The sequence below is a fragment of the Suricata suricatta genome, chromosome 17 (assembly GCF_006229205.1).
Source record: "Suricata suricatta isolate VVHF042 chromosome 17, meerkat_22Aug2017_6uvM2_HiC, whole genome shotgun sequence".
Classification (NCBI taxonomy): Eukaryota; Metazoa; Chordata; class Mammalia; order Carnivora; family Herpestidae; genus Suricata; species Suricata suricatta.
The window spans coordinates 2,379,107-2,403,087 of NC_043716.1; the positions used below are offsets into that span (position 1 = coordinate 2,379,107).

Here is a 23,981-nt window from a genome sequence, read left to right on the forward strand (position 1 = left end):
TCTGGGCGCCGGGCCAGCATTGAGTGGCTGCTGAGACCGAGGTTGGGACTTGGATTTGCTTTATTGCCCTCCCTTTCCTTTCCTCGCCGTTGCTCCCCGCCTCTCCCCGCCGCCGCCGTCCCCTCCGCACCCCCACCCCGAGTCCGGGAGCCTCCTGCCGGGGCGGGGAGGGCGGTGAACGGGCGGCGAGGTCCCGGGGCAGGTGCCCCCACCTCCCGGCGGGCGGGTGGCGGCCCCGGGGCCTCTTGCCTGATGCGGAGCCAGTTGGCCTGCCCTCGCCACCGCCTCGGCGGCCTCCCGTTTCCATGTTCACATTAACCCACGTGTGGGGGGTTAGGGCGAGCCGGCCGCAGGCGCAGGCCGGCTCGGTGACTTCCTACTCTAGCCCGCACGCCGGTTTCACGGCCAGGGCCCTGGTGCGGGCGCCCTCCAGCCGCGGCCTCCAGTGCCTGCCTTCCTGCAGTGGGGGGACACGGGATGCGGATGCGGATGAGGGAGTTTTGAGGACAAGTGACCCTGAGGAAGGAGGTGCGGGGACCCTGAGGCGGTGGAAGTTCTGTTAATTGTGGCTCATTTTCCCTTGGCCCGTGTGCCACGAAGGATTGTGTGTCCTAGAGCAAGGGGCTGGGCCCTGCCCAGGCTTTCCTCGCGCCTGGCTGCCTCTGCCCAGCTGGGACAGGTCTGGCTGGTTAGGCTGGTGGCGGGGGAGGGCCCGAGGCCATCAGTGTCTTCTCCAGACTGGCAGGGGTCATGGAGAAGGGGCGGGCATAAGGGAAGCCCCCCATCTCTGTCTGGGGAGAAAGTCAGGGACCTAGCTAGCCCTTTGTAGATACAGGCTGTGCTCAGGATCCGCGCTCACGAGTATGTGCGTGTGCTTTGGAGAATGCACGTGCAGGGTGTGTCTTTGTCTCTTATCTTTGTTTGGGTCTCCCGTTTGGCTTCTGTGTGAACGGGACTACATTGGGAGACAAAGGGTGAGACCAGGGGACAAAGGGTCGGGCCCCTGAGTTCTCGAAGGGAACCGGGATGTGGAAATAGATTGGGGGAGGGTTCCAGGCTACTTGGGAAAAGGAGGACCGTTCAGGGAGTCAGTGGAGACTTCTGTAGGGTGAGGGTGTGACGGAGGAGCCAGACGCTGCGGTCCTGTGGGCAAGACATGAAAATGACTGGCGAGGACTGCTTTTCCTCCAGGGCTGTGTTGGGGTGACAGGAGGCTTGGCGACTGTCTGCGGAAATATAAATAGAGGCCTCCCTCGTGGCAAAAAGGATGAGGGCCCCGGGGCGTTAGTGTGAGAACCCAGGTGTCCACCTTTGGCTCTCCCTCCTCAGCATCTGGCTTAGGGAGCTGCCAGCTTGTGACTCCCCACTCCAAGCGCTGGGGTCAGGCCAGGCCAGCAGCTGGGCATGGCTTCCCCGGTTCCTGGGCAGGCTGCCAGCTGGCTGAGCGAGGGGGAACGCAGGAGGAGCCCTGGCGGCGTCTGAAAGGACCTGCCACAGTCAGAGCCCATGGCCTGGAGCCTGCTCCCGTGTTAGTAGGAGGGGAGAGGAGGAGTGGCTTGGCCGCTCTTCCCTGCTGACCCCTGACCTCCCATTCAGAACCCCAGCGGCCCAGAGTACTCGACATGCATACTCTGTGAGCGCAGGCAGCGAAGGGAGGAAGGGAGGCGAGGTTTGGAGGAGTTCACGGCCGAGTTCCTGGAGAGTTGGGAGCAGCAGGGGTGAAGGCGGGGGAGGGCCAGGGGCCCCCTGAGACAGGAGGCTCAAGGGTTTCTGGTGCTGTCCTCTCCACAGATAAGGACGACCTCCGGCTGCTGCCTTCGGCATTGGGTGTGAAGAAGAGAAAACGAGGACCCAAGAAGCAGAAGGAGAACAAGCCGGGGAAGCCCCGAAAGCGCAAGAAGCTTGTAAGTCTTGGGGGACCCGCAAGGCTCTGCAGACCTGTCCCTGGAGACCTGGCCTTTTCTCTGCTCCCCATTCCCAAGGTGGGGGCGATCCTGAAGTCAAAGAGGTTGGATTCCCCTCCCAGCTCTTGCTGGCATGGAGCTCTTCGGGGGGTCCTACCTAGTCACTACAATCAAGTGTGAGCCCTGCTGCCCCCTGGACTCACCTCAGCTGCAGGGACTAGCAGTTGAGAGCAGAGGCTGCGGAGGCCGACCGCGGGACCCAGGAGCCTGGCAGTTCTGTGTCTTCCTGGAGGCTCATTTAGTTGTCGGTGCCTCAGTTTCCTCATCTGCAAAAACAACACAAAAAAAGTAGATAAAAATAGAAGAGTTACTATCTCCAGGGAACTGTCGGGAAGACGAAAAGAGAGACGGGGCGAGTTGTGTGCTAAGAACAGTTCCTGGCACGTGGTGGGACTGGAGAAATGTTATTTTTACTTCCCCTCCCTTAGGACAGTGAGGAGGAATTTGGCTCCGAGCGAGATGAGTACCGGGAGAAGTCAGAGAGCGGAGGCAGCGAATATGGAACCGGACCAGGTCGGAAACGGAGACGGAAGCACAGAGAGAAAAAGGAGAAGAAGACGAAGCGGCGGAAAAAGGGGGAGGGCGACGGGGGACAAAAGGTGAGTGGAACTCGGGGGTAAGGGGGACAGGCCTAGGGAGCGAGGGAGGGCCCCCAGGAGAGGCGTGCAGTGGAGAGAGGCTGTACGGGGACGGGCTCTTGAGCTGGTGGGTCGGTGGGGGGTTGTGGGGGTGAGGCCCAGCGTGGGGTCTGGAGAAGCACCTGCCTTCCAGAAGCTTCGTGTCTTGCAGCAGGTAGAACAGAAGTCGTCCGCGACCCTGCTGCTGACCTGGGGCCTGGAGGACGTGGAGCACGTGTTCTCCGAGGAGGACTACCACACACTCACCAACTACAAAGCCTTCAGCCAGTTCATGAGGTGCGAGCGGGCCGGGAGTCCCGGCAAACAGACCCCTTAACCCGGGGAGGCCCTGAACCCCTCTGGAGTCGGAGAGAAGCCAAGAAACGGCTCCCCAGAGAAACGCACAGCACAGATGTGCAGAAGTGCGCACGCAACTAAAGAGCCAGACTCCTGCAGACCCCAGGACCCCAGTTGGGACCCCTTCACAGGGTGGGGTGGGGGTGGGGTGTCCTTCCTCTGCTAGGCGAGGAAACTCTGTGACAGCACAGTGAGGGCCCGCAGAGCCAGTGTTCCTGAATCATTTGTCTCTAGACTGAGGCTCAGAGAGAACCCCGGTGTGGCCCGATTTCCATTGCTCAGTTATCAACTCCTCCGTTTGTCCCTCAGGCCCCCGGGAGCATGGAGGATGCATCGCTGGCTGAGGGTATGGGTACTTTAGATAGTACGGTGCTCTGTGCTCCTGGCACCGTCTGGGGCTGAGTTTGTTCTTTAATCTTCAGTTCCCAGGTTTGTAAGATTGGCCCGGCCCCACCAGGTCCCTCATAGGGGTCTCGTGGGGATTTGCTGGGAAAAGGAAAGCCTAGGGCACTCAGGGCCTGGCCCCCCTGGGAGTGTGCGGTACTGGGTAGCCGTGCTTGGTCCTGTGACTCCCCTGCCCCACTGCTTAGGACAGTGCTTTTGGGATCGCTGGGGTCACCTACGTCCTCACGAGACATTAACACCCCACCACAGAGCTCCACCTGCCGGGACCCATTCCTCAGGGCCCATGGAACTTACTAGAAAAACGCAGAGGATCTCAGCAACTTGCAATGTTGTCTTAAAAACTTTTTTTTAAACGTTTATTTACTTCTGAGAGAGAGAGAGAGCATGAGCAGGGGAGGGACAGAGAGAGACAGGGAGACCCAGATTCTGAAGCAGGCTCCAGGCTCTGAGCTGTCAGCACAGAGCCTGATGTGGGGCTTGAACTCACAGACCGTGAGATCATGACCTGAGCCAAAGTCGGACGCTTGACTGACTGAGCCGCCCAGGTGCCCCTACAGTATTATCTTGAGGATGGAAGGAGACCTAACGTTTGATAAAGTGTTTTATGAACCATCAGTCAGAGCGTCCTCAGTGACGTCTTTTTTTGTTGTGTCCTTTATTATCTTCCATGTGCTTATGTTTTTCCATTTTTTTGTACCTTTTGTTTTTAAATTATTTTTTTTCTCTTTTCAGCTTCTCACTTGCTTACTTTCAAAGTGACCTCATTGCTAACAGGCCGCGTTTCCACCACCCAGGAACGCGGGCTCGTTCACAGGCTCGGGCCACGAGGGGAAATGGCAGTGCTCCCGGGCCACCTGTGAAGGTTCCGAGGCCTCTGCTTCTGTGTTTCCAGGCCGCTGATTGCGAAGAAGAACCCGAAGATCCCGATGTCTAAGATGATGACCATCCTTGGGGCCAAGTGGAGAGAGTTCAGTGCCAACAACCCATTCAAAGGGTCGGCGGCTGCTGTGGCGGCGGCGGCGGCGGCGGCGGCAGCGGCTGTGGCAGAACAGGTGTCAGCTGCCGTCTCGTCGGCCGCCCCTGTCACACCTTCCGGACCCCCCACCCTTCCAGCACCTCCTTCTGCTGATACCCAGCCCCCACCCATCCGAAGAGCCAAAACCAAAGAGGGCAAAGGTGAGGAGCTCTGCAGAGAACAGCACTCAGCCCCTCATCCTATCCCCACTGCGCAGGCTCAGAATAGAGTGTACAACTTTCCTCTTATCTCCTTGGCCGATTGTTACAGCAGATATGCTCTCCAGGAAGAGAGGCCCCTATGACCTCTGTTATTCCGGGGTGTCATGATCTCTGCTCTCTCTCCTTTACCACCCGCTCCTCGTTCAGGTCCAGGCCATAAAAGGCGGAGTAAGAGCCCCCGAGTGCCTGACGGACGCAAGAAGCTTCGGGGCAAGAAGATGGCACCCCTCAAAATCAAATTAGGGCTGCTGGGGGGCAAGAGGAAGAAGGGAGGCTCGGTGAGCGGCCCCTGAAGTCCGCTGAGCACCGGGGCGGGGGAGTGGGGCATGTCCAGGGCTGGGGATCCAGACGCAGGGGTGTGTGCGGGGAGCCGGCGCAGGAGCCCAAGGCCTGGGGTGGGCAGGGGCGTGAAGCCGGCCTCCCTGACCACCACGGGGCTATGGGCAGTATGTCTTGCAGAGCGACGAGGGCCCTGAACCCGAGGCTGAGGAGTCAGACCTGGACAGTGGAAGCGTGCACAGCGCCTCGGGCCGGCCTGACGGCCCTGTCCGCACCAAGAAGCTAAAGCGAGGCCGGCCAGGGAGGAAGAAGAAGAAGGGTGAGCGGTGCTCCCTGCGTGTGCTCTCCACAGCCTGCCTGCCTGCCGACGTTTGCGATCTTCATTTTTCCACTTTTTTTTATTCAACCCTTCTCTCTCTCTCTCCCCGTCCTCCCTCCCTCCTCCTCTCTCTGCGCCCTGGGCCTCCCCCGCTGTTCGCGGCAGTCCTGGGCTGTCCTGCGGTGGCCGGCGAGGATGAGGTTGACGGCTACGAGACAGACCACCAGGACTACTGTGAGGTGTGCCAGCAGGGCGGGGAGATCATTCTGTGCGACACCTGCCCTCGTGCCTACCACCTCGTCTGCCTTGACCCTGAGCTTGACCGGGCTCCCGAGGGCAAATGGAGCTGCCCCCACTGTGTGAGTACGCGGTACTCCCGGGGACCCCCCCGCCCCCCGTCGTCTTCCTGCCCCCCGGATGCCTGGGGTACATTAGGGCCCAGGATCCTGCTTTCTTGCCCCTTCCCCCTTTGCTACCTGAATCCACAGCTTCGGAAACTGAAGTGTCCTGTCCCTTAGTGGCCACCCACCCTGTCTGTGCCTCTAGGGTTTAGGTAGCCCGTCTCTGGCCTTGGCTTCCGGTCTCCCTGCTCACGTCCTTTTTTCCGTCTGTCTCTGTGTCCCTGGCCTCCCAGGAGAAGGAGGGGGTGCAGTGGGAGGCCAAGGAGGAGGAGGAGGAGTACGAGGAGGAGGGGGAGGAGGAAGGGGAGAAGGAGGAGGAAGACGACCACATGGAGTACTGCCGCGTGTGCAAGGACGGCGGTGAGCTGCTGTGCTGCGACGCCTGCATCTCCTCCTACCACATCCACTGCCTGAACCCGCCGCTGCCCGACATCCCCAACGGCGAGTGGCTGTGTCCCCGCTGCACGGTGAGCACGCCCGCCCTCTGGGGTCCGGGCACCTGGCTCTCTGCCCTCCCCTCCTCTCCCCTCCCTCGCCCTTTGACTCCCTCGGGGGACATCTGTGCTCCTGCTCTAACGATGGCCTCTGTTTGCCTCGGTTTCTTGCTCGTGCGTGTCTCCCCCCAAGTGCCCTGTGCTGAAGGGCCGCGTGCAGAAGATCCTGCACTGGCGGTGGGGGGAGCCCCCCGTGTCTGTGCCGGCGCCCCAGCAGGCGGATGGGAACCCGGACGCCCCGCCCCCCCGCCCCCTTCAAGGCCGATCGGAGCGAGAGTTCTTCGTCAAGTGGGTAGGACTGTCCTACTGGCACTGCTCCTGGGCCAAGGAGCTTCAGGTACGAGGCCCCCTCTCCCGCTCCTGTCCCCCCACCCCACCCCACCTCCGCCTGCTGTCCCTCACTTGCACCCCACCCTCACCGTGGGCCGCTGTGCCACCTCCTGCCCTCATCTCCATGTGCACTTCTCTGCTCTCCAGTCCCATCCACGCCAGCCTCCCTTAGCTCTCCTCCTTCAAGAAAACCTAGCCTTCCTTCGCTCAGTCTTCTCTGTCTGCGGAAGCACCTGTCACCGGCACCCTCCGTCTTGCCAACCTCTTCCCTGCGTCCTGGTGCTCGTTCCACCCTTGCTGGGCCTGCCTGTTCCTTTCGCACACTGTCCGCTCTCCCGCTGCGGCTCTGGCTTTCCGCGGCCTCGCCCCATCTCTCACAGCCCCTTCCCCAGGCCGCTGCCCCAGGGCCCTTCCCTGTCCTCCCGCCACCCCCCACTTTGTTGTCCTCCATGCTTGGACCGTCCCCCCGTGTCCTCTGTGCCCCATCAGTTGGAAATCTTTCACTTGGTGATGTACCGGAACTACCAGCGGAAGAACGACATGGACGAGCCCCCGCCGCTGGACTATGGCTCCGGCGAGGATGACGGGAAGAGCGACAAGCGCAAGGTGAAGGACCCGCACTACGCGGAGATGGAGGAGAAGTACTATCGCTTCGGCATCAAGCCCGAGTGGATGACGGTCCACCGCATCATCAACCACAGGTGAGCCCGCGGGGACCCGGCCGCTCGGCCCCACGTGCATGTCCAGGAGCCGAACGCCAGCTTCCATGGGGTGACTCCCACTGCCGCGCCCGCCCCATGGGCCTGTTTCCTCAGTGGGACAGACCAGGAGGAGAGTCCAGGCGGGCGTGGGTCTTCTGTCGCGTCCTCTAATCTAAGGATGCACGAGTCTGGGTGTCGAGGCATAAAAAGCAAACGCGGAAAATGTGGTTCAGCCCAGCCACCGTTTATCGTAATAGTACTTTCATCATGGGACTTGTTATCGCTTAGCGTTATTCTAAAGTTTCTTTTGTTACATTTATTTATTTTTGGGAGGCAGAGAGAGACAGAGCACGAGTAGGGGACAAGCAGAGAGAGAGAGGGAAATACAGAATTTGAAGCAGGCTCCAGGCTCTGAACTGTCAGCACAGAGCCAGACGTGGGGCTCGAACTCACAAATGGTGATATGACCTGAGCCAAAATCGGACTTTAACCGACTGAGCTGCCCAGGTGCCCCTGAGAGTTGGTTTTTAAGAAGCCACCAGGAAAGGTTAGAGTGGTCTTCGGCTGCGTTCCCCTGCAGGCCCCACCGTTGAGGATTAGGGAACCAATGCGATGTGTCTGCTGCTCTTTGTGTTTGTTAGCGGTTTCCTTCTGTTTGTGGTCCATGTTCTTCTTCTCCTCCTGCTCCTTCTCTTGGCCTTCTGCCCCGCAGTGTGGATAAAAAGGGGAATTACCACTACCTAGTGAAATGGAGAGATCTGCCATATGACCAGTCCACGTGGGAGGAGGATGAGATGAACATTCCGGAATACGAAGACCACAAGCAGAGCTACTGGAGACACCGGTGAGGGAGCCAGGTCGTAGGTTAGACGGAGTCTGAGGACAGGGGCATGAAAGGTAACCCTCGGGAAGGGCGGAGGTCCTGTAGGGACAGGACCCTCACCTGGAGTCGCGGGCAGGGGGAGCCTGCATGGGGTTGTCTGGGGCGGGACTGGTAAAGAGGCGGCGTGAGGCACAGAAGTAAGATCCTGAGGAATGGGGGAGGGGTGCTCGGGATTGGGGAGGGTTGGCTCCAGAGGAGCAATCTGAGGGGTGAGGGTAAAGAGCCTGGGAGAAAGGAAACATGAGGAAGGTTGAGGGGAAGCAGGATATAGGTCTGGAGTGGGTTCAGAAGAGAGTGAGGACCCCAGGTCTCGCTCAGACCCACTCTGTCCCCAGAGAACTAATTATGGGGGAGGACCCCGCCCAGCCCCGCAAGTACAAGAAGAAGAAGAAGGAGCTGCAGGGCGACGGGCCTCCCAGCTCTCCTACCAACGACGTGAGTGCTCCCGCTTGAACTGCCTCCGGTTCCCCAAACCCATGCTGATGGGCAGTTTCCCAGGGGCTATGGACTGGACTTCCCAGTTCCCTCGAGCTCTCTGGGCAGTGGCTCCCCCTGCAGTTGCCAGCCCTGCCCTGGGCACGGCCGGGAATTCCGGCAGTTGGAGAGGGAGCAGCTGGCAGCAGTGCTCTCCCACCGCCAGCCTCCTCCGCGGTGCTCTGGGGCTGGCTTTCAAGGAGCGAGGGGAGGCCCTGGAGGCTAGACCATTTACAGGCTCGGGCCCAGTGGAGGGAGTCAGGGTGTACTTTGATGTCAGTGCCAGGGCGGGGACGGAGGAGACCAAGGGCCAGAGGGGCTCCGACTGTCCCCTTCAGTGTCCGGACGCCTTGCCCCCACAGCCTACGGTGAAGTACGAGACCCAGCCACGGTTCATCACGGCCACGGGCGGCACGCTGCACATGTATCAGCTGGAGGGCTTGAACTGGCTGCGCTTCTCATGGGCCCAGGGCACCGACACCATTCTGGCCGACGAGATGGGGCTGGGCAAGACCATACAGACCATCGTCTTCCTGTACTCGCTCTACAAGGAGGTGCCCGGTGCTGGGGCCCCCGCGGGAAGAGCGGGGAGTGATGACCAGGGCAGGGGGCGGCGGGAGGGCCGTGGCAGCCAGGGGTCTGGAGTCCCATGCCCGATCCCGGCCTAACGGTTCCTCCTACCCTCCTGATGTTGACTCCCAGGGCCACACAAAGGGTCCCTTCCTGGTGAGTGCCCCACTCTCCACCATCATTAACTGGGAGCGTGAGTTCCAGATGTGGGCACCCAAGTTCTACGTGGTGACATACACGGGAGACAAGGACAGCCGGGCCATCATTCGGGAGAATGAGTTTTCGTTCGAAGACAACGCCATCAAAGGTGGCAAGAAAGCTTTTAAGATGAAGGTAGGCCCCTGGGCCTCGCCTTCTCTGAGACCCTTAGCACCGTTGTTTCTCTGCCCCAACCTCCATTTCGGTTCCTCTGCGCTCCTGTCCTAGAGATGCAGGACGTCCATTCCGTCCACACTGGCCGCGTGCTAGAGGTTCGGGGGCCATGTTCAGTGATCCGCGCGTGGAATCAAAGTTAGAGGATGGGCAATCCGGCTCCCCTTTGGCAATCACGGCCAGGACAGGGTGTCCGGGTAAAGAACGGGTTGGAGGTCTAGGAGCCTGGGTGTCAGGGGTCGGCTGAGCGGACAGTGGCTCTGTTGGCAGAGGGAGGCCCAGGTGAAGTTCCACGTTCTCCTGACATCGTACGAGCTGATCACCATCGATCAGGCAGCACTCGGCTCCATCCGCTGGGCCTGCCTCGTGGTGGATGAAGCCCATCGGCTCAAGAATAACCAGTCCAAGGTGAGCAGGATACCCAGATCTCAGAGTCTTGCCCTACTTCTCAAAAGAAAAGTTCTGGACTTTCTGTGGTTCAGAAGGCAGGATGCCTTGGGGGGCCTCTAGCTGGGAGAGAGGGACAGACCAGGGACTCAGGGCCTCTCTTCCTAACGGGAACAGGAAAGGTGGATCCTGTGGCCCAACCGCTTGCCACTAACGGGCCCATTTTCCTGCCTCTCCTTGCCCCACTTTCTAGTTTTTCAGGGTCCTCAATGGCTACAAGATAGATCATAAGTTGCTGCTGACAGGGACTCCATTGCAGAACAATCTGGAAGAGCTTTTCCACCTCCTGAACTTCCTCACCCCCGAGAGATTTAAGTAAGTGACTCAGCAGGGTGGTCTGCGGAGATGAGAAGTGGAGGGGCTGGGAACCTGAGTGGGCGGAGGGTTCATCCAGGTGACGAACGGAGCCTGAGGTCAGGGGCAAAGGACCTGATGGCCTTTGCGTTTCCTTATCTTCTTCCTCCTAGCAATCTGGAAGGCTTCCTGGAGGAGTTTGCTGACATATCCAAAGAAGACCAGATTAAGAAGCTGCATGATTTGCTCGGGCCACACATGCTGCGGAGGCTCAAGGCTGATGTCTTTAAGAACATGCCAGCCAAGACAGAGCTCATTGTTCGGGTGGAGCTGAGCCCCATGCAGAAGTGAGTTGAGAGCTGGCTGACCTGGACTGAGGGCTGGGGTTTGGGGGCAGCTTTCCAGGAGGTGGCGACCCAGGGCAGCCTCATCACTGCCGCTCTGTGTCTTCCGCGCCCCTGCCCTGGTCTTTAGGAAATACTACAAGTACATTCTGACTCGGAACTTCGAGGCCTTGAATTCACGAGGTGGCGGGAACCAGGTGTCGCTGCTCAACATCATGATGGACCTGAAGAAGTGCTGCAACCACCCCTACCTCTTTCCTGTGGCTGCTATGGTGACGCAAGCACGGGGGGCCGATGACGCGCTAGCTCTCTGAAAACGGGGCTGCGGCAGGGAGTGGGGGCAGGGCTGGAGCAGGGCGGGGGACGTGGCACGGGGTTTCTGGGCAGAGTGGGAATGTGCAAGGCATGGAGGCCAGATTTGGGCTTCGGGCTTTCTGGACGCAGAACTTGGGGACGCATTTCCTGACCTTCCCCTCCCTTCTCCCCGCTTTGCAGGAGTCCCCCAAACTGCCCAGTGGGGCTTATGAGGGCGGGGCACTTATCAAGGCATCTGGGAAGCTCATGTTACTGCAGAAGATGCTGCGAAAGCTGAAGGAGCAAGGACACCGCGTGCTCATCTTCTCACAGGTGAGCCAGGTTGTCACTGTGTCAGCCTCAGGCTGGTCCCTTACCTCGGTCCCGTGGCCACTACGGTACGTACGAGAGGCGAGGAGATGACACCATGGAGAGTGGTCTGGTCTGACTGCGTTCATCTTGGCCTCTGATCTCCGTTCTTAGCTCAGGTTGTGGGAAGTTGTCGGCCGGCTTCTTTTAAGCCGAAAGGGGGAAGGTGGGCTGTCTGCTCAGGGTCCTCCCTGGGACCTTGACTGTTTCTTAACCATGGGCAGGAGAGGAGAGTCCAGAGCTCTTACAGATCTGATGAAAGTGGTAGGTCTGCTCTCTGGAAACCTGCACGGACAGACAGACAGTTATGTAAAGATTTTCCGGGCATTCATAGGTTTCCCCGAAACCTTTTGGTGGGTCTCAGAAAAGAACCCGTGCTTTAGGAGACAGGATCCGGAGTCCAGCAAGTGTGACAAGAACGTGGGGCTTGAAGAACATGAAGAGGGCCTGGAGTGGGGGCGGGGGAGGCAGCACCAGCGGAGTACGTGATGGGGCTGGTGGAAAGTGGAGGGATTGTGTTTGAGGTTAAGGCAGCAAGATGGGCCCCCTCATTCCAGACTCCACCCTCTCCTCTCGCTGTAGATGACCAAAATGTTGGACTTGCTAGAGGACTTCTTAGACTATGAAGGCTACAAGTACGAGCGCATTGACGGCGGCATCACTGGGGCCCTGAGGCAGGAGGCCATCGACCGGTTCAATGGTGAGTGGGAGAGGCCTGTGCCACGCTGTGCGTGCGAGGCCCGAGCCACCTGTGCCGGGGTTCCCAGCATGGCGGGTGTTTGCCACCCCACCTCCGAGCTGGGGGCGCAGCATCTGCGGTCAGGGAACGTGTAGTAGCAGGTGCCCAGAGCTGCTCCTAATGATCTTTCTGTCCCCCGCCAGCTCCTGGTGCCCAGCAGTTCTGCTTCCTCCTGTCCACCCGGGCTGGGGGCCTGGGCATCAATCTGGCCACTGCCGACACTGTCATCATCTTCGATTCTGACTGGAACCCCCATAATGACATCCAGGTGGGAACCCGCCTCCCGGATGGAGTCTGCACCGGTTAGCAAGGAGATGCGGGCTCTAGGCCGAGAGTGTTGTGTTCTGGGATCAGAAGCGAGCCTCTCAGGGCAGATGTGCCTTCGCCGCCAGCCTCTGTTCCCAAGCGCTTGAGCTGCACCGCAGGCCCTGCTAGCCCCCCACCCCAGTCCACCCCCGCCGTCTCCCGCCCCTGCAGGCCTTCAGCCGCGCCCACCGGATCGGCCAGGCCAACAAAGTGATGATTTACCGGTTTGTGACTCGAGCGTCTGTGGAAGAGCGCATCACGCAAGTAGCCAAGAGGAAGATGATGCTCACCCACCTGGTGGTGCGGCCCGGGCTGGGCTCCAAGGCCGGCTCCATGTCCAAGCAGGAGCTGGACGACATCCTCAAGTTTGGCACTGAGGAGCTGTTCAAGGACGAGAACGAGGGTGAGAACCTTTCCTATGGCTTCTGGAAAGCCGGACCTGCCCTCCGGGAGCACTTCCCTTCCACGAGCCTTCCAGAAACACTGCCCTGCGCAGCCAGGGGAGGGAGGTTGTTGTCTTTCCTTAGGCGTCTCTCTAGACTCCCAGGGAAAGGGTCTCCTTCCCCTCGATCTCCTGGGGAAAGGAAGCTGATTGGAAGGCTTTATACTGAGCCTTTGCTGAGGTTTGGTCTGAGGTCCTGGCCGGAGCTAACTCAGGGTCCCCTGCCCTATTCCCGATCTCCCCCAGGGGAGAACAAGGAGGAGGACAGCAGCGTGATTCACTATGACAATGAGGCCATCGCCCGGCTCTTGGACCGGAACCAGGATGCGACAGAGGACACCGACGTGCAGAACATGAACGAGTACCTGAGCTCCTTCAAGGTGGCGCAGTACGTGGTGCGGGAGGAGGACAAGGTGAGAGGCTCAGGGCCACCTCGGGAGGGCCGAGTCCCTTATCGGGCCTTGAAGTAAGAGTGTCTCCCTTCGTTCTCGTCGTTGACGTGATCTCTTACTGTCCCGCCTGGCGAAGGGCAGTGCTGGGTCTCAGCTCCGTGCTCTAACGAGCGAGAGCAGAGTCTGCGGAAGACTTAGGCGAAGGAAGTATTGATGAACACAGAGGTGGCTTGGGCAGAGCAAGAGGGACACAGAGGGCACTGGAGGAGGTGTAGGAAAGAGGCAGGGGGGCGTGGAGGGGAAGCACATCGCGGTAAGAGGTGAAGAAGGTGGGCGACCCCCAGAAAATTCACGCAGAGTCCAGGAAACTGGAGCCGGGGCTTAGTCGCAGCGCAGGCACCGGGTGGGCGAAGAGGGGGCCGCCAGCGTTCGTTCTGCTGCCCTCAGATCGAGGAGATCGAACGGGAGATCATCAAGCAGGAGGAGAACGTGGACCCCGACTACTGGGAGAAGCTGCTGAGGCATCACTACGAGCAGCAGCAGGAGGACCTGGCCCGCAACCTCGGCAAGGGCAAGCGGGTCCGCAAGCAAGTCAACTACAACGACGCAGCTCAGGAGGACCAGGGTGAGGATGGCCCCCATGGCGCGGCCAGGGAGGGTTGGGGAGGGAGGGGCCTGGAGGCGGGGTGCATTTAGAGGGCTGTGAAGGGGCGGGAGATTAGGAAGGGTCCGCCCCTGCCAGGAGCCGGTAGCTGCAGACGGCCATGTGGGCACCCAGGGCCCTCGCCTGGCACAAGGCGTGTGCAGGGACCAGGCGAGCAGTGAGTGACACCGTACTATTAGGGACATGTGGCCCCAGAGTCGGAGTCCAGCAGTCACCTGGCATCACCAGGGCCGGAGAAGGGGAGGCCTCCAGGCAGAAAGGGCTCATTATCCCGGGCGCCGCTGCCAACCGCTGCTCCTTCTCCCCACAGACAACCAGTCCGAATACTCCGTGGGATCTGAGGAGGAAGATGAAGACTTCGATGAGCGTCCAGAAGGTGGCACCTGATTTTCTGCCCTAACCCTTCCCGTTTCACTCCTGGAGCCATTGAATTCCCTGCTTGTGTGCAAACACATGCTTTTCTGGAGATCAACTAACAGGACAATGTATCTAGTCTGTCCACTGTTAAAATGTGGAGTATGTGGTCACACAGGCTTAGATGGCTGGAAGAAAAATCGAGAAAGCTTTACATTCCCGCGGGTAGCCTGGCTTGTGTCGAGTGTCCGCTGCCCATGTTCTAACAGACCGGCAGCGCCCGGCCGGCTGAGCTGCAGGGCTAGAAGTGCTCCGTGACCCAGGCCTTCCCTGGGCTCTGCGGCTTGTGGGCGTGGGGTGCTGAGACTGCGCGGCGGAGGAGGTGGGGGCCCCCTAACCAGGCTGCCCCCTCCCCCCGCCAGGGCGTCGGCAGTCCAAGAGGCAGCTCCGGAACGAGAAGGACAAGCCTCTCCCTCCCCTACTTGCTCGGGTTGGGGGCAACATTGAGGTGAGAGCCGGGGTCAGCCCCCCCCCCCCCAATGCATTCCTTAAGGAGGGGACGAAGCCAGGAGTGGGGAACTCGGGCTGAGTCCCCGAGGGGAAGGAAGGAGCAGTGAGACCCTGGGACACTCACCACCCCCTGCCCACTCTCCCTGACTCTCAGGTGCTGGGATTCAACACCCGGCAGCGGAAGGCCTTCCTCAACGCCGTCATGCGCTGGGGGATGCCCCCGCAGGACGCCTTCACCACGCAGTGGCTGGTGCGGGACCTCAGGGGCAAGACTGAGAAGGAGTTCAAGTGAGCGCAGGGCCCTGGGGCAGAGCTGGGAGCCAGGGTGCGAGGTGCGCGGGCCCTTCCTTCCTCTTGGCCACCATGTGATGTGACCTTACTCAACTGACCATCATGCTCCCTTCCGCGTTTTCTGGCTCGGTTTCCTGGGGCGTGGGCTCAGCCTGCCCCACCCCCCCTCAGCCGAGCCGAGAGCAGAGAGGCCTGGCCTCCTCCCCCACGGGGCAGGTGGTTAAGACAGGAGCCTTGGCCCCGCTGGCCTCGCCTCACATGGACCCAGAGGGGGAGCTGGTGGACAGGATGAAGCGCTGACTGATGGGGCCATCAGGGGGAAGACGGCACCAAGGCCGCAGGGACCGCAGAGATGCGCGGGGAGGGGGAGGGGCGGGAGGAGGGGGTTAGAAGGCTGGTTGTGGAGCAGTTGAGCGGCCCCGGGCCGAGTGGGGACACTCCTGGAGGCACCCTGGACTTCAGGGTTTGGGGGATGAGGGTGACTTCCTTGCTGGCTCGTGTCCCTCCTGACCTACATCCCGCCCCACACTCCCCAGGGCCTATGTGTCTCTGTTCATGCGTCATCTCTGCGAGCCCGGGGCCGATGGCTCTGAAACCTTTGCCGATGGGGTCCCTCGGGAGGGCCTGAGTCGCCAGCAAGTGTTGACCCGTATTGGAGTCATGTCCCTGGTCAAGAAGAAGGTACTCATCTCTCCTTCCCCAGAGTCGAACTGGCCACCTAGGCCCTTTGTCCCCCCCCCCGCCCCCCCGCCCCATCACCTGGTGTCCCCGGGTTCTGGATTCAGGCTGGCGGGAGAGGAGACCCGGATGGGGCTGAGCGACCCGCGTGCCCAGTGCCCGCAGCTGACCCCAGGCCCCCATGGCCCCCGTGCCCCTCTCAGGTGCAGGAATTCGAGCACATCAATGGGCGCTGGTCGATGCCCGAGCTGATGCCCGACCCCAGCGCCGACTCGAAGCGCTCCTCCCGAGCCTCTTCTCCAACCAAGACATCCCCCCCAACCCCGGAGGCTTCTGCTGCAAACAGCCCTTGCACCTCAAAACCTGGTAACGGGGGTCGGCATGCAGGGAGGTGGGCAGGGAGCCGGCGCGCCTCAGACAGGGTTGGGAGATGGCGTGAGCTCTCTGCCACCCCCCTGTAGCTACCCCAGCTCCAAGCGAGAAAGGGGATGGCGTCAGGACACCTTTTGAGAAGGAAGAAGCAGAAAACCAGGAGGAGAAGCCTGAGAAGAACAGCAGAATGGAGAAGACGGAGACGGAGGTCCGAGGCTGCCTGGCTAGCCCGGGGTCGGGGGCAGGGGGGGGTGCAGTGGAGAGTGAAGGCCGGGTACCTGGGATCTCGCTGCATCCTGACTCCATGGTTGTCTTCTAGGCTGATGCCCCCAGCCCCGCCCCGTCACTTGGGGAGCGGCTGGAGCCAAGGAAGATTCCTCTCGAGGAGGAGGTGCCCGGAATACCAGGGGAAATGGAGCCCGAACCTGGGTACCGGGGCGACAGAGAGAAGTCAGGTGGGTTCATGGGCTGAGGGTTGATGAGGGGCTTAGAATGTGGGAGCTCCCTCTTCCAGGGTCCGGGGAGGAGGGTGACATCCTCCTTTCCTGTCCCCCTCCCCTTCCCGCAGCCACAGACCCAACGCCAGGAGAGAGGGGGGAGGAGAAGACATTGGATGGACAGGAACACAGGGAGAGGCCGGAGGGGGAAACGGGGGATTTGGGAAAGAGAGGTAACAGGCGGAGGGACCGGGCACCCGTGGTCCTGGGGAGAGGGGAGGTGGAGTCTGGGGGTCCTGGGGCGAGGGTACTGTTCCGGGGGGTGCTGTTCTGGTAGAGGGAGGGCTCTTGGGGCTGGGGGGATCCCCTGCGGGGGTGTGAGCTCTGCCCCGTCTGCCCCAGCAGAGGAAATGAAAGGGGACCGGGAGCTTCGACCGGGGCCTCCTCGGGACGAGCCACGGTCCAACGGGCGGCGCGAGGAGAAGGCGGAGAAGCCTCGGTTCATGTTCAATATCGCAGACGGCGGCTTCACAGGTAGGGGGTTCTCCCTGCCGCCTGCTCCTCCCTGGGGTGTGCTCACCCTGTCTGCTCCGCCCCTCCGCCCAGCTGCTGAGCTCTCTGCGGTTCCCAAACCCCCTGCCCCGTCTCTCTGCCGCCCGCCTCTCAGAGCTTCACACGCTGTGGCAGAACGAGGAACGGGCCGCCATCTCCTCGGGGAGACTCAACGAGATCTGGCACCGGAGACACGACTACTGGCTGTTGGCTGGGATCGTCCTGTATCCTTTGACAGGAGTGAGCGCGAGAGAGAACGTGGCTCTCCGGGCCTGGCGCGGAGTTCCAGAGACCAAAGAGCCCATCCCTGGGAAGGGGGGCCGGGCCACACTTCGGGGAGATCAGGCCGGAAGTGTTTTTAAACATTTTTGTAGTATTGATTTTTGAGAGAGCACGAGCTGGGGAGAGAGACACAGAATCCCAAGCAGGCTCCAGGCTCCGAGCTGTCAGCACAGAGCCCTCCGCGGGGCTCCAACTCATGGACCTTGAGATCATGACCTGAGTGGAAGTCAGATGCTTAACCGACTGATCCCCCGGGTGCCCTTCCCTGTTAAAGTCCTTGACGGCCCCTTCCCGCACTGCAGCCACGGCTATGCTCGGTGGCAGGACATCCAAAACGATGCTCAGTTTGCCATCATCAATGAGCCGTTTAAGACCGAAGCCAATAAGGGGAACTTTCTGGAGATGAAAAATAAGTTCCTGGCCCGGAGGTTCAAGGTGGGGATCAGAAAGAGAAGGAAGAGCATTGAGGAGGAGCTTGGGTCGGAGGTGGGACCAGGTCTCAGGTACAAGGCTGGGAACAGAGAGAGAAGGAGCAGTGCTGCGGACCCGCCTTAGGTTAGAGGTGGGGCCAGGTCTGGAGGGAAGCTTGTCGCAGTGAGGGTGGCAGCGATGCTGGGGGCCCAGAGCGCTGTGGGACCTTGTGTCTGGCAGGTGTTGGGGTCACGGTTGGGACCGTGGGGGGTGGCTGGGGCGCCCGCGCTCACCGCGCCCCGGCCCGCAGCTCCTGGAGCAGGCGCTGGTGATCGAGGAGCAGCTTCGGCGGGCGGCCTACCTGAACCTGTCGCAGGAGCCGGCGCACCCCGCCATGGCCCTCCACGCCCGCTTCGCCGAGGCCGAGTGCCTGGCCGAGAGCCACCAGCACCTCTCCAAGGAGTCGCTGGCGGGGAACAAGCCGGCCAACGCCGTCCTGCACAAGGGTAAGGGCCGCGGCGGCCCCGCGCGGGGGAGGGCCCACAACGCTGCGTAAGTCTTCACCCCGCACCCCTCAAAATCTTCCCACCCCTCTGACCCCTTCCCCCTGTGAACCACCCCCCTCTGACCTCTAACCCCACCCTGACCCACCAGGCCACTGTGGTTCTAGGCTCTAGGGTTAGTGCGAGCCGGCCCTCATCTGTGCCTCCTAGCGGTCTCGCCAGTGCCCAATGGAGGGACCCTCCCCCCCTCCTCTCCCCTCCCCCCAACTCCGTGAGACTGTGCCACGTCTCCTCCGTCCCCTCCGCAGGGCGGAGCTTCCTCGCTGACCCACACGCCAGCCAGCCGTACTGCTCATAGCACCCTCTCTCGGGGCCTTGGCCTGGGTGTAGCCCCGCAGATCTTCCTGCCCAGGCCCCAGGAATCACATGCCTCACGCCTCGCTCCCCCCATGACAGAAACCGCCCCTGCCCCACCCTCTTACCCCACCCCATGAAACTTCCCTTTGACCTTCACCCCTTTCTCCCCAGCCCTCTTACCCTGATGATGATAGATTAAATTCCAAAGCCCTCTAACCGTCTAATCCTGTCTGACGTAGTGACTGACTCCTGGCCCCCTTGATTCCTGTTCTAATTCCTTGAATCTGTAATGCTGATCCTCTAACCTCCCTCCCCCTCGCATATTAAAAACCTCGATTCCTCGAATCTTTGACACCACTCACCACCTCCCACGCCTCCTGACTATTTCCTCCCCATCACCCCCACCCCCAAAACCTCACTCTCGCAGTATGGGATGTTCTGACAACTCCCCGCCCCGTGTCTTCCAATGTCCGCCCCCCCCTTCCTCCGTCTTCCCATTTCCTTTCCTCTCTCTTCATCTGTGTGCTCTGGTCTCTCTGATTCTTCACCTGATGCCTTTTCTCTTTCCCCCCCGAGTCCCTCTTTCTATTTCCGTCATTTTCTGGATCTCTGGTTCTTTGGTATCTGTGACCTTCTCTCTCTCTCTGTCTCTCTGTCTGTCTCTCTGTCTTTCTCTCTCTTTCCCCAACTGTGTCTGTCCATCTGACTCCTTGTCTTTTCCTGGCTCCATCTCTCCCTTTCCCTGTCTTTCTCTTGCCCTTCTTTCTCCGTGGCCCGGGCCCCAGTTCTGAACCAGCTGGAGGAGTTGCTGAGCGACATGAAGGCGGACGTGACCCGCCTGCCGGCCACCCTGTCCCGAATCCCCCCCATCGCAGCCCGCCTTCAGATGTCCGAGCGCAGCATCCTCAGCCGGCTGGCCAGCAAGGGCACGGAGCCTCACCCCACGCCGGTAACCCTCTTTGTCCCGACTCCATGTCCCCGTCGCCACCCCTCCTGTGCACACGCATCTAGACAGTGCGAAAACCGCCTTGCTCTGACATGCTCCCCACCCTCCCGCCCTCCGTAGTTCTGGAGTTGGGCCCGCGGTGACCCCACGGCGTCCTTTCCGTCTCAGACTTCGGAGCCTCTGATGTGGGCTCGCTCTCGCTTGCAGGCCTTTCCCCCGGGTCCGTACGCTACGCCTCCGGGGTTCGGGGCGGCCTTCAGCGCCGCGCCCGTAGGGGCCCTGGCCGCCGCAGGCGCCAATTACAGCCAGATGCCTGCAGGGTCCTTCATCACAGGTCAGCTGGGGGCTCCCCCTGCTCTACCCATTCGTCCTTCCCACGCTTCGGCCCTGCCCCTCTGCCCTCGCACTGCTCCAGCCCCTCCCATTTCCCTGCAAGTGTCCCCTGGTTCATGGAACCGAGTTGTGCTGGGCTCTGGCCTTCCCACCCTTTAACTTCCCCTCCCACCCCCGACTGGCAAAAATCTAAGCATTTCAGTGGTTCTGTGGCCTGGTCCCTCTTACCCAAGCCTCTCCTGTCTGGGTTACCTCCGGGGAAGAAAGAGCAGGTGAAATCAGAAGGGGGGGGGAATAGTGAGAGTTGGGACATGAGAGGGGTTCGCCCCAGCCTTGCCACCCCTGCTACCCTGGGGAGCCTGAAGGGGCACGAGGTAACCTCGCAGAGACGTGCTTGGGTCGGGAAGCCGCGTCCGGGACTGAAGTTGCAACTGACCCTTCCTCACCCCCTTCCAAACAGCCGCCACCAACGGCCCTCCAGTGCTGGTGAAGAAGGAGAAGGACATGGTGGGGGCACTGGTGCCAGACGGGCTGGATCGGAAGGAGCCCCGAGCCGGGGAGGTGATCTGTATAGACGACTGACCGGATCCCAGGCCTGCCCATCACCCAGGCCCCGTGCCCGGGGCCGCCCCCCAGCTCAGGCTCCGGGACCTGCTGCCAATCCTCCACCTTCCCCACCCCTTGGGCCACCTCTGGGCTAGGAGCCCCCCTGCCCCTCTCTACAATCCTCTCTTCAAGAAGGGCCCTTTGTCTTTCTCTACTCCCGCGCACCTTTCCCACCACGCTTCGAAGGCCGTGCTGGTGCGAAGAGGTCTGGGGGGAAGGTGGTTAGCGGGGTCCTCCAAGTTCCTTCCTCCCCCGCCACCAGACACCCAGCTTCCGGACACACAGTTGTGGGGAGGAAGCAGGTGGAGCCTCCACAGCCTTTACCCCCGTGGTACGGGCTCCATCTCCCGCGGGAGTGGGGGTCAGCCTTGCCTGGCCTTTAGGGACTTTGCTGGGGGAGGACGGCTCTGAAGAGAGGAGGGGGACTTCAGAGAGGGAAGAAGGGAAGAGGCGGGGTGGCTGCATGTTTCCTCCCCTACCTCTCCCCGCGAGGAGGGCGAGCAGTCACAAGGGAGGGAGTCCATTGCTGTTCAGCCTCAGAATAAAGCCTCCGCCTCACTGGCTGTTCCCTCCTGCGTTCCGGCCTCTGGTGTTGGGAGCCTTACCCCTCCCTAGGGACCAAGGACCACCCCTACAGAGAGAGTAATGGTTGGGCGATACTCCCTCAAGCCAAAGAGGAGCTCCCCAATCTGTTCTGGGGATCCGGGTAACCTAGAAAGGGTGGGAGAAAATATTACATACAGGCCAGACCTGGGGACACCCCCCCACCCCCGGTCCCTGGCTCGGGGGTCAGGTTCTTGGAGGACTTGTGTCCTCCCTCCTGAAGGCCTGGACACAGACTACATTTGAGCAGATCAGGCAGTGGGCCTAGTTGGGGGACTACCTTGCCTTTGGGACCAGAACAAAACAGCGGAGGGCAGGCTGGGGAGACGGGCATACCCTCCCCCCCAGGAGGGGCCGGGGAGGGGGGCAGTTTGCATGGCGAACCCCTACGTCCTCTTCACTGCCCCTCACTTTCTCGCTGCCCCTTCCCAGTCTCTTCACTCCCCACTCCTGGGCTGTCCCCATCCCCTCTTCTGTATCAGGTGTATTGGTTGTACATATAAATTATACTTTCCTTTCTGTGTGCTGTTGTTTTTGAGTGGGGGACTTCTTTGATGGGGGGAGGGTATTGCTTTCTGCCGTTTCATGTTCCCGATCTTTCTTTTTTTTTTAATCTCGTGACTTCCTGTGTCTTAGTTTTCCTTGGATGTCAACTAAAACCCCAGGCTCTTTCTCCTACCCCAACCCCGGTGTGATGAACTCAGTGTAGAGACGGGGGAGCGAGTGGGATCAGCAGGCTGCCCACGCAGCCCTCGGGCTGAGACCAGAGACCCGGCAGAGGCGCCGTGGGGGCGGTTCGGGCGAGAGCCTTCTCATGCTTTCCACCTTCAAGGTGCTGCGTTCCGGCAGGAGTCAGTCGAGGGCAGTCCAGCCCCACGGGCTCAGTTCTGAGTGTGAGGGAGAGCACCTTTTTTCTTTAAAGGAGTTGGGGTGGGGGGGTCATACCTGCCAAAGATCTGAACTGCTAGAACCTTCCTTGACATGTACCATTCACTACCAGCGCCGCTAAGAGGTTGAGACCAGACACTTCTTTTTTGAGGTTATATATTAAAAAATGAAAGCTATATCCAACAAATATTTATTGAGTACATACTATACATTAAACACTGCTTTTCAACCTGGGCACAAGTCGCAAGTCAGCCACTGCTCACCTGGAGCTCACGCGAACTAAACGCGCACCAAACGCGCACCGTCAGAGACAAAACAAGTGCGGCAGAGCACCTGGGAGGGCCCCCCCAGGGAGGCAACATTTGGACTAAGACAAGGGCAGGAAGATGCCAAGACGTGGTTATAGAAACTGAGGTTTAATACTTTATAATTCACATTTTTAACTCGGGAAAAGTGCAACACCATAAATATGCACGCAAAAGATTTCTTCAGCCACAGAACATCCCTTTACAACCTCCAGTAAAAGGCGTGTCATTTATACCAACTGTTTTAAATACTCCACCACAGATGGTGATATCCTTGCAAGCCTAGGACGTGGACCAATGTTCTTAAATGTCTGTATGTGTACGGATCACCTGGGGTTCTTGTTAAAACTCAAGAGTCTGAAACGGGGATCCTGAGATTCTGTGATGCTACTGTTTCTGGGCTCTAATTACACTCTCCTAAGATAACTTGCAGGATTTTAAAATACAATCCTGGCCGACGAGAGGACCTGTTTGATTATTGGGCGCCAGTTCACAAGTCTATGATGAGCATCTTTTTTTTCCCCAGTAGTGACCGTGTTTTCCGTGTGACTGAGAATGATAGATAGTATCAGATTAAAATGTGATGCCTTCACCAAATGGCTCTCCTCTTACCCTTGATAGGCCCTAATTAGGTGCCACAGATAAACACCCTCTGGACTCATACCTGCCCTAACTGGTTGAGGGCAGATTGTGAAATGGAGCAAGGCAGACAGGCACCTCAATAATCTCAGCAACACACTACCGGGAGTGAGGAGGCAGGCATGCCAGCACTGGGGGGGTGTGGGGGGAACCAAACACCCAAACACTTATTCTTCTCAGCTCTCTACCGTACCAGAGAACTGCGATTATTAAGGGCACAAAATTCGGCCTCTTCTCTTCCATTGTCTTTTTTAAAAAATATCAATCCCATGGGGTCCCTGGGTGGCTCAGTCGGTTAAAGGTCCAATTTCAGCTCAGGTAGTGATCTCACGGTTGGTGGGTTTGAGCCCCTCCTTGGGCCCTGTGCTGACAGCTCGGAGCCTGGAGCCTGCTTCCGATTCTGTGTCTTCTTCTCTCTCTGTCCGCTCCCTGCTCACGCTCTCTCTCACTCAAAAATAAATAATAAACATTAAAAAATAAATCAACCCCTTGACACAGACTTGCTAAAATGGGGCCTACTGTGCCCCCACGCCAGGCAGTGCCTCCCTGGACAAAAGGCAAAGTCACGACTAAGGAGACAATACCTCTTTCCCCCGGGGATGCAGACTTTGTTTCTGCCGTCCCCCGGAGTGTGCGAGGCTGGCGCAGTCCGCAGAGAGAGGGGCGATTCGCTAGGAGCCTCGCAGCTCCGCATCCACACCCCTCGGGACAGCCCCTCCTGCCCAGGGCTCAGCCCCGGGACGGGCGAGGGGGTAGCCTTGGCACCGCCCCCCGTCCCCGCTCTAGGGCGCCCGGAGAAGGCAGCTCCCACCTTTCTTCTGCGGCAGCTTCCGGCTCCGCCGTCACAGCGTGCAGCGGGTCATGCGGGCCAGGTCCTTAATCTCCGGGCAGTACAGCACTGGGGGGACAGAAGGAGGGTCAGTGGCGGCAGGGGGACGCAGCCCCCCCCTCCCCGCCGCACTCCTCCCTTCAGGCGGCCCCTCACCGTTGCTAGGCAGCGGACGCCGCCAGCGGCGCGCGGGCGCCAGCACCCGGTGCCACAACCTCCGGAGCGCGCGCCAGCCCGAGCTCCGGGGTCCTGCCCCCTCCTCTCTCTCCTCGTCGTCGTCGGCATGGTCGCCTCCCCGCACCGGGCCGCCCGCCTCGTCCGGCTTGCGTTCTGCCTGCGCCCTTTCCTCCAGCCGCGACCACAAGTCCGGATCCACCGCGACTTCCGCGACC

General features: G+C 60.3%; 2 protein-coding genes and 1 non-coding gene across 22 annotated transcripts in view; 2 read left to right on the forward strand and 1 right to left on the reverse strand.

Annotated features, from left to right (window-relative positions):
- Positions 1–219: 219 nt before the first annotated feature.
- CHD3 (chromodomain helicase DNA binding protein 3) lies at positions 220–21,447 on the forward strand. Of its 18 annotated transcripts, XM_029928690.1 has the most exons (41): positions 287–528; positions 1,792–1,904; positions 2,393–2,563; positions 2,754–2,878; positions 4,236–4,341; positions 4,378–4,519; positions 4,727–4,857; positions 5,027–5,177; positions 5,343–5,536; positions 5,812–6,045; positions 6,206–6,409; positions 6,892–7,103; positions 7,816–7,947; positions 8,322–8,421; positions 8,823–9,014; positions 9,163–9,363; positions 9,673–9,810; positions 10,043–10,164; positions 10,317–10,490; positions 10,618–10,759; positions 10,983–11,114; positions 11,733–11,850; positions 12,033–12,157; positions 12,367–12,598; positions 12,884–13,050; positions 13,477–13,654; positions 14,004–14,069; positions 14,470–14,555; positions 14,712–14,845; positions 15,385–15,529; positions 15,730–15,892; positions 15,988–16,106; positions 16,218–16,353; positions 16,467–16,568; positions 16,738–16,869; positions 17,003–17,111; positions 17,472–17,604; positions 17,891–18,132; positions 19,226–19,389; positions 19,594–19,720; positions 20,180–21,447. In XM_029928690.1, exons 1-41 carry the CDS (start codon positions 306–308, stop codon positions 20,418–20,420), a joined length of 6,258 nt encoding a protein of 2,085 aa, XP_029784550.1. In that variant the 5' UTR covers positions 287–305; the 3' UTR covers positions 20,421–21,447. The 18 variants fall into 18 exon arrangements, with proteins under 18 accessions (XP_029784554.1, XP_029784560.1, XP_029784561.1 ...); XM_029928689.1 differs by having other exon boundaries at positions 286–528; positions 4,236–4,519; positions 5,039–5,177; XM_029928688.1 differs by having other exon boundaries at positions 286–528; positions 2,757–2,878; positions 4,236–4,519.
- LOC115283129 lies at positions 14,971–15,110 on the forward strand. Its single transcript, XR_003904937.1, has one exon.
- Positions 21,448–23,161: 1,714 nt separating the features above from the next.
- Positions 23,162–23,981, reverse strand: part of RNF227 (ring finger protein 227) — a 1,044-nt gene continuing 224 nt past the window's right edge. The window contains exons 1-3 of one of the 3 annotated variants that reach the window (XM_029928253.1): positions 23,746–23,981; positions 23,572–23,658; positions 23,162–23,208 (exon numbers count right to left, since the gene is read on the reverse strand). The exon at positions 23,746–23,981 is cut by the window's right edge and continues 224 nt beyond it. In XM_029928253.1, coding sequence (XP_029784113.1) covers positions 23,603–23,658; positions 23,746–23,981 — 292 coding nt within the window. In that variant the 3' untranslated portion in view covers positions 23,162–23,208; positions 23,572–23,602. Of the gene's footprint in view, positions 23,659–23,745 lie in introns of all 3 variants that reach the window. The other 2 variants (XR_003904571.1, XM_029928251.1) reach the window with 2 other exon arrangements.

What these genes read in the sequence shown, in the direction of transcription:
- CHD3 (XM_029928685.1), top strand. Translation starts at nt 306, where the DNA reads ATGTTCACATTAACCCACGTGTGGGGGGTTAGGGCGAGCCGGCCGCAG. An exon ending in AGGGCGACGGGGGACAAAAG is followed by an intron (nt 2,564 to 2,753) that starts GTGAGTGGAACT and finishes CGTGTCTTGCAG; the next exon opens with CAGGTAGAACAGAAGTCGTC. An exon ending in CTCACCCCCGAGAGATTTAA is followed by an intron (nt 10,165 to 10,316) that starts GTAAGTGACTCA and finishes TCTTCCTCCTAG; the next exon opens with CAATCTGGAAGGCTTCCTGG.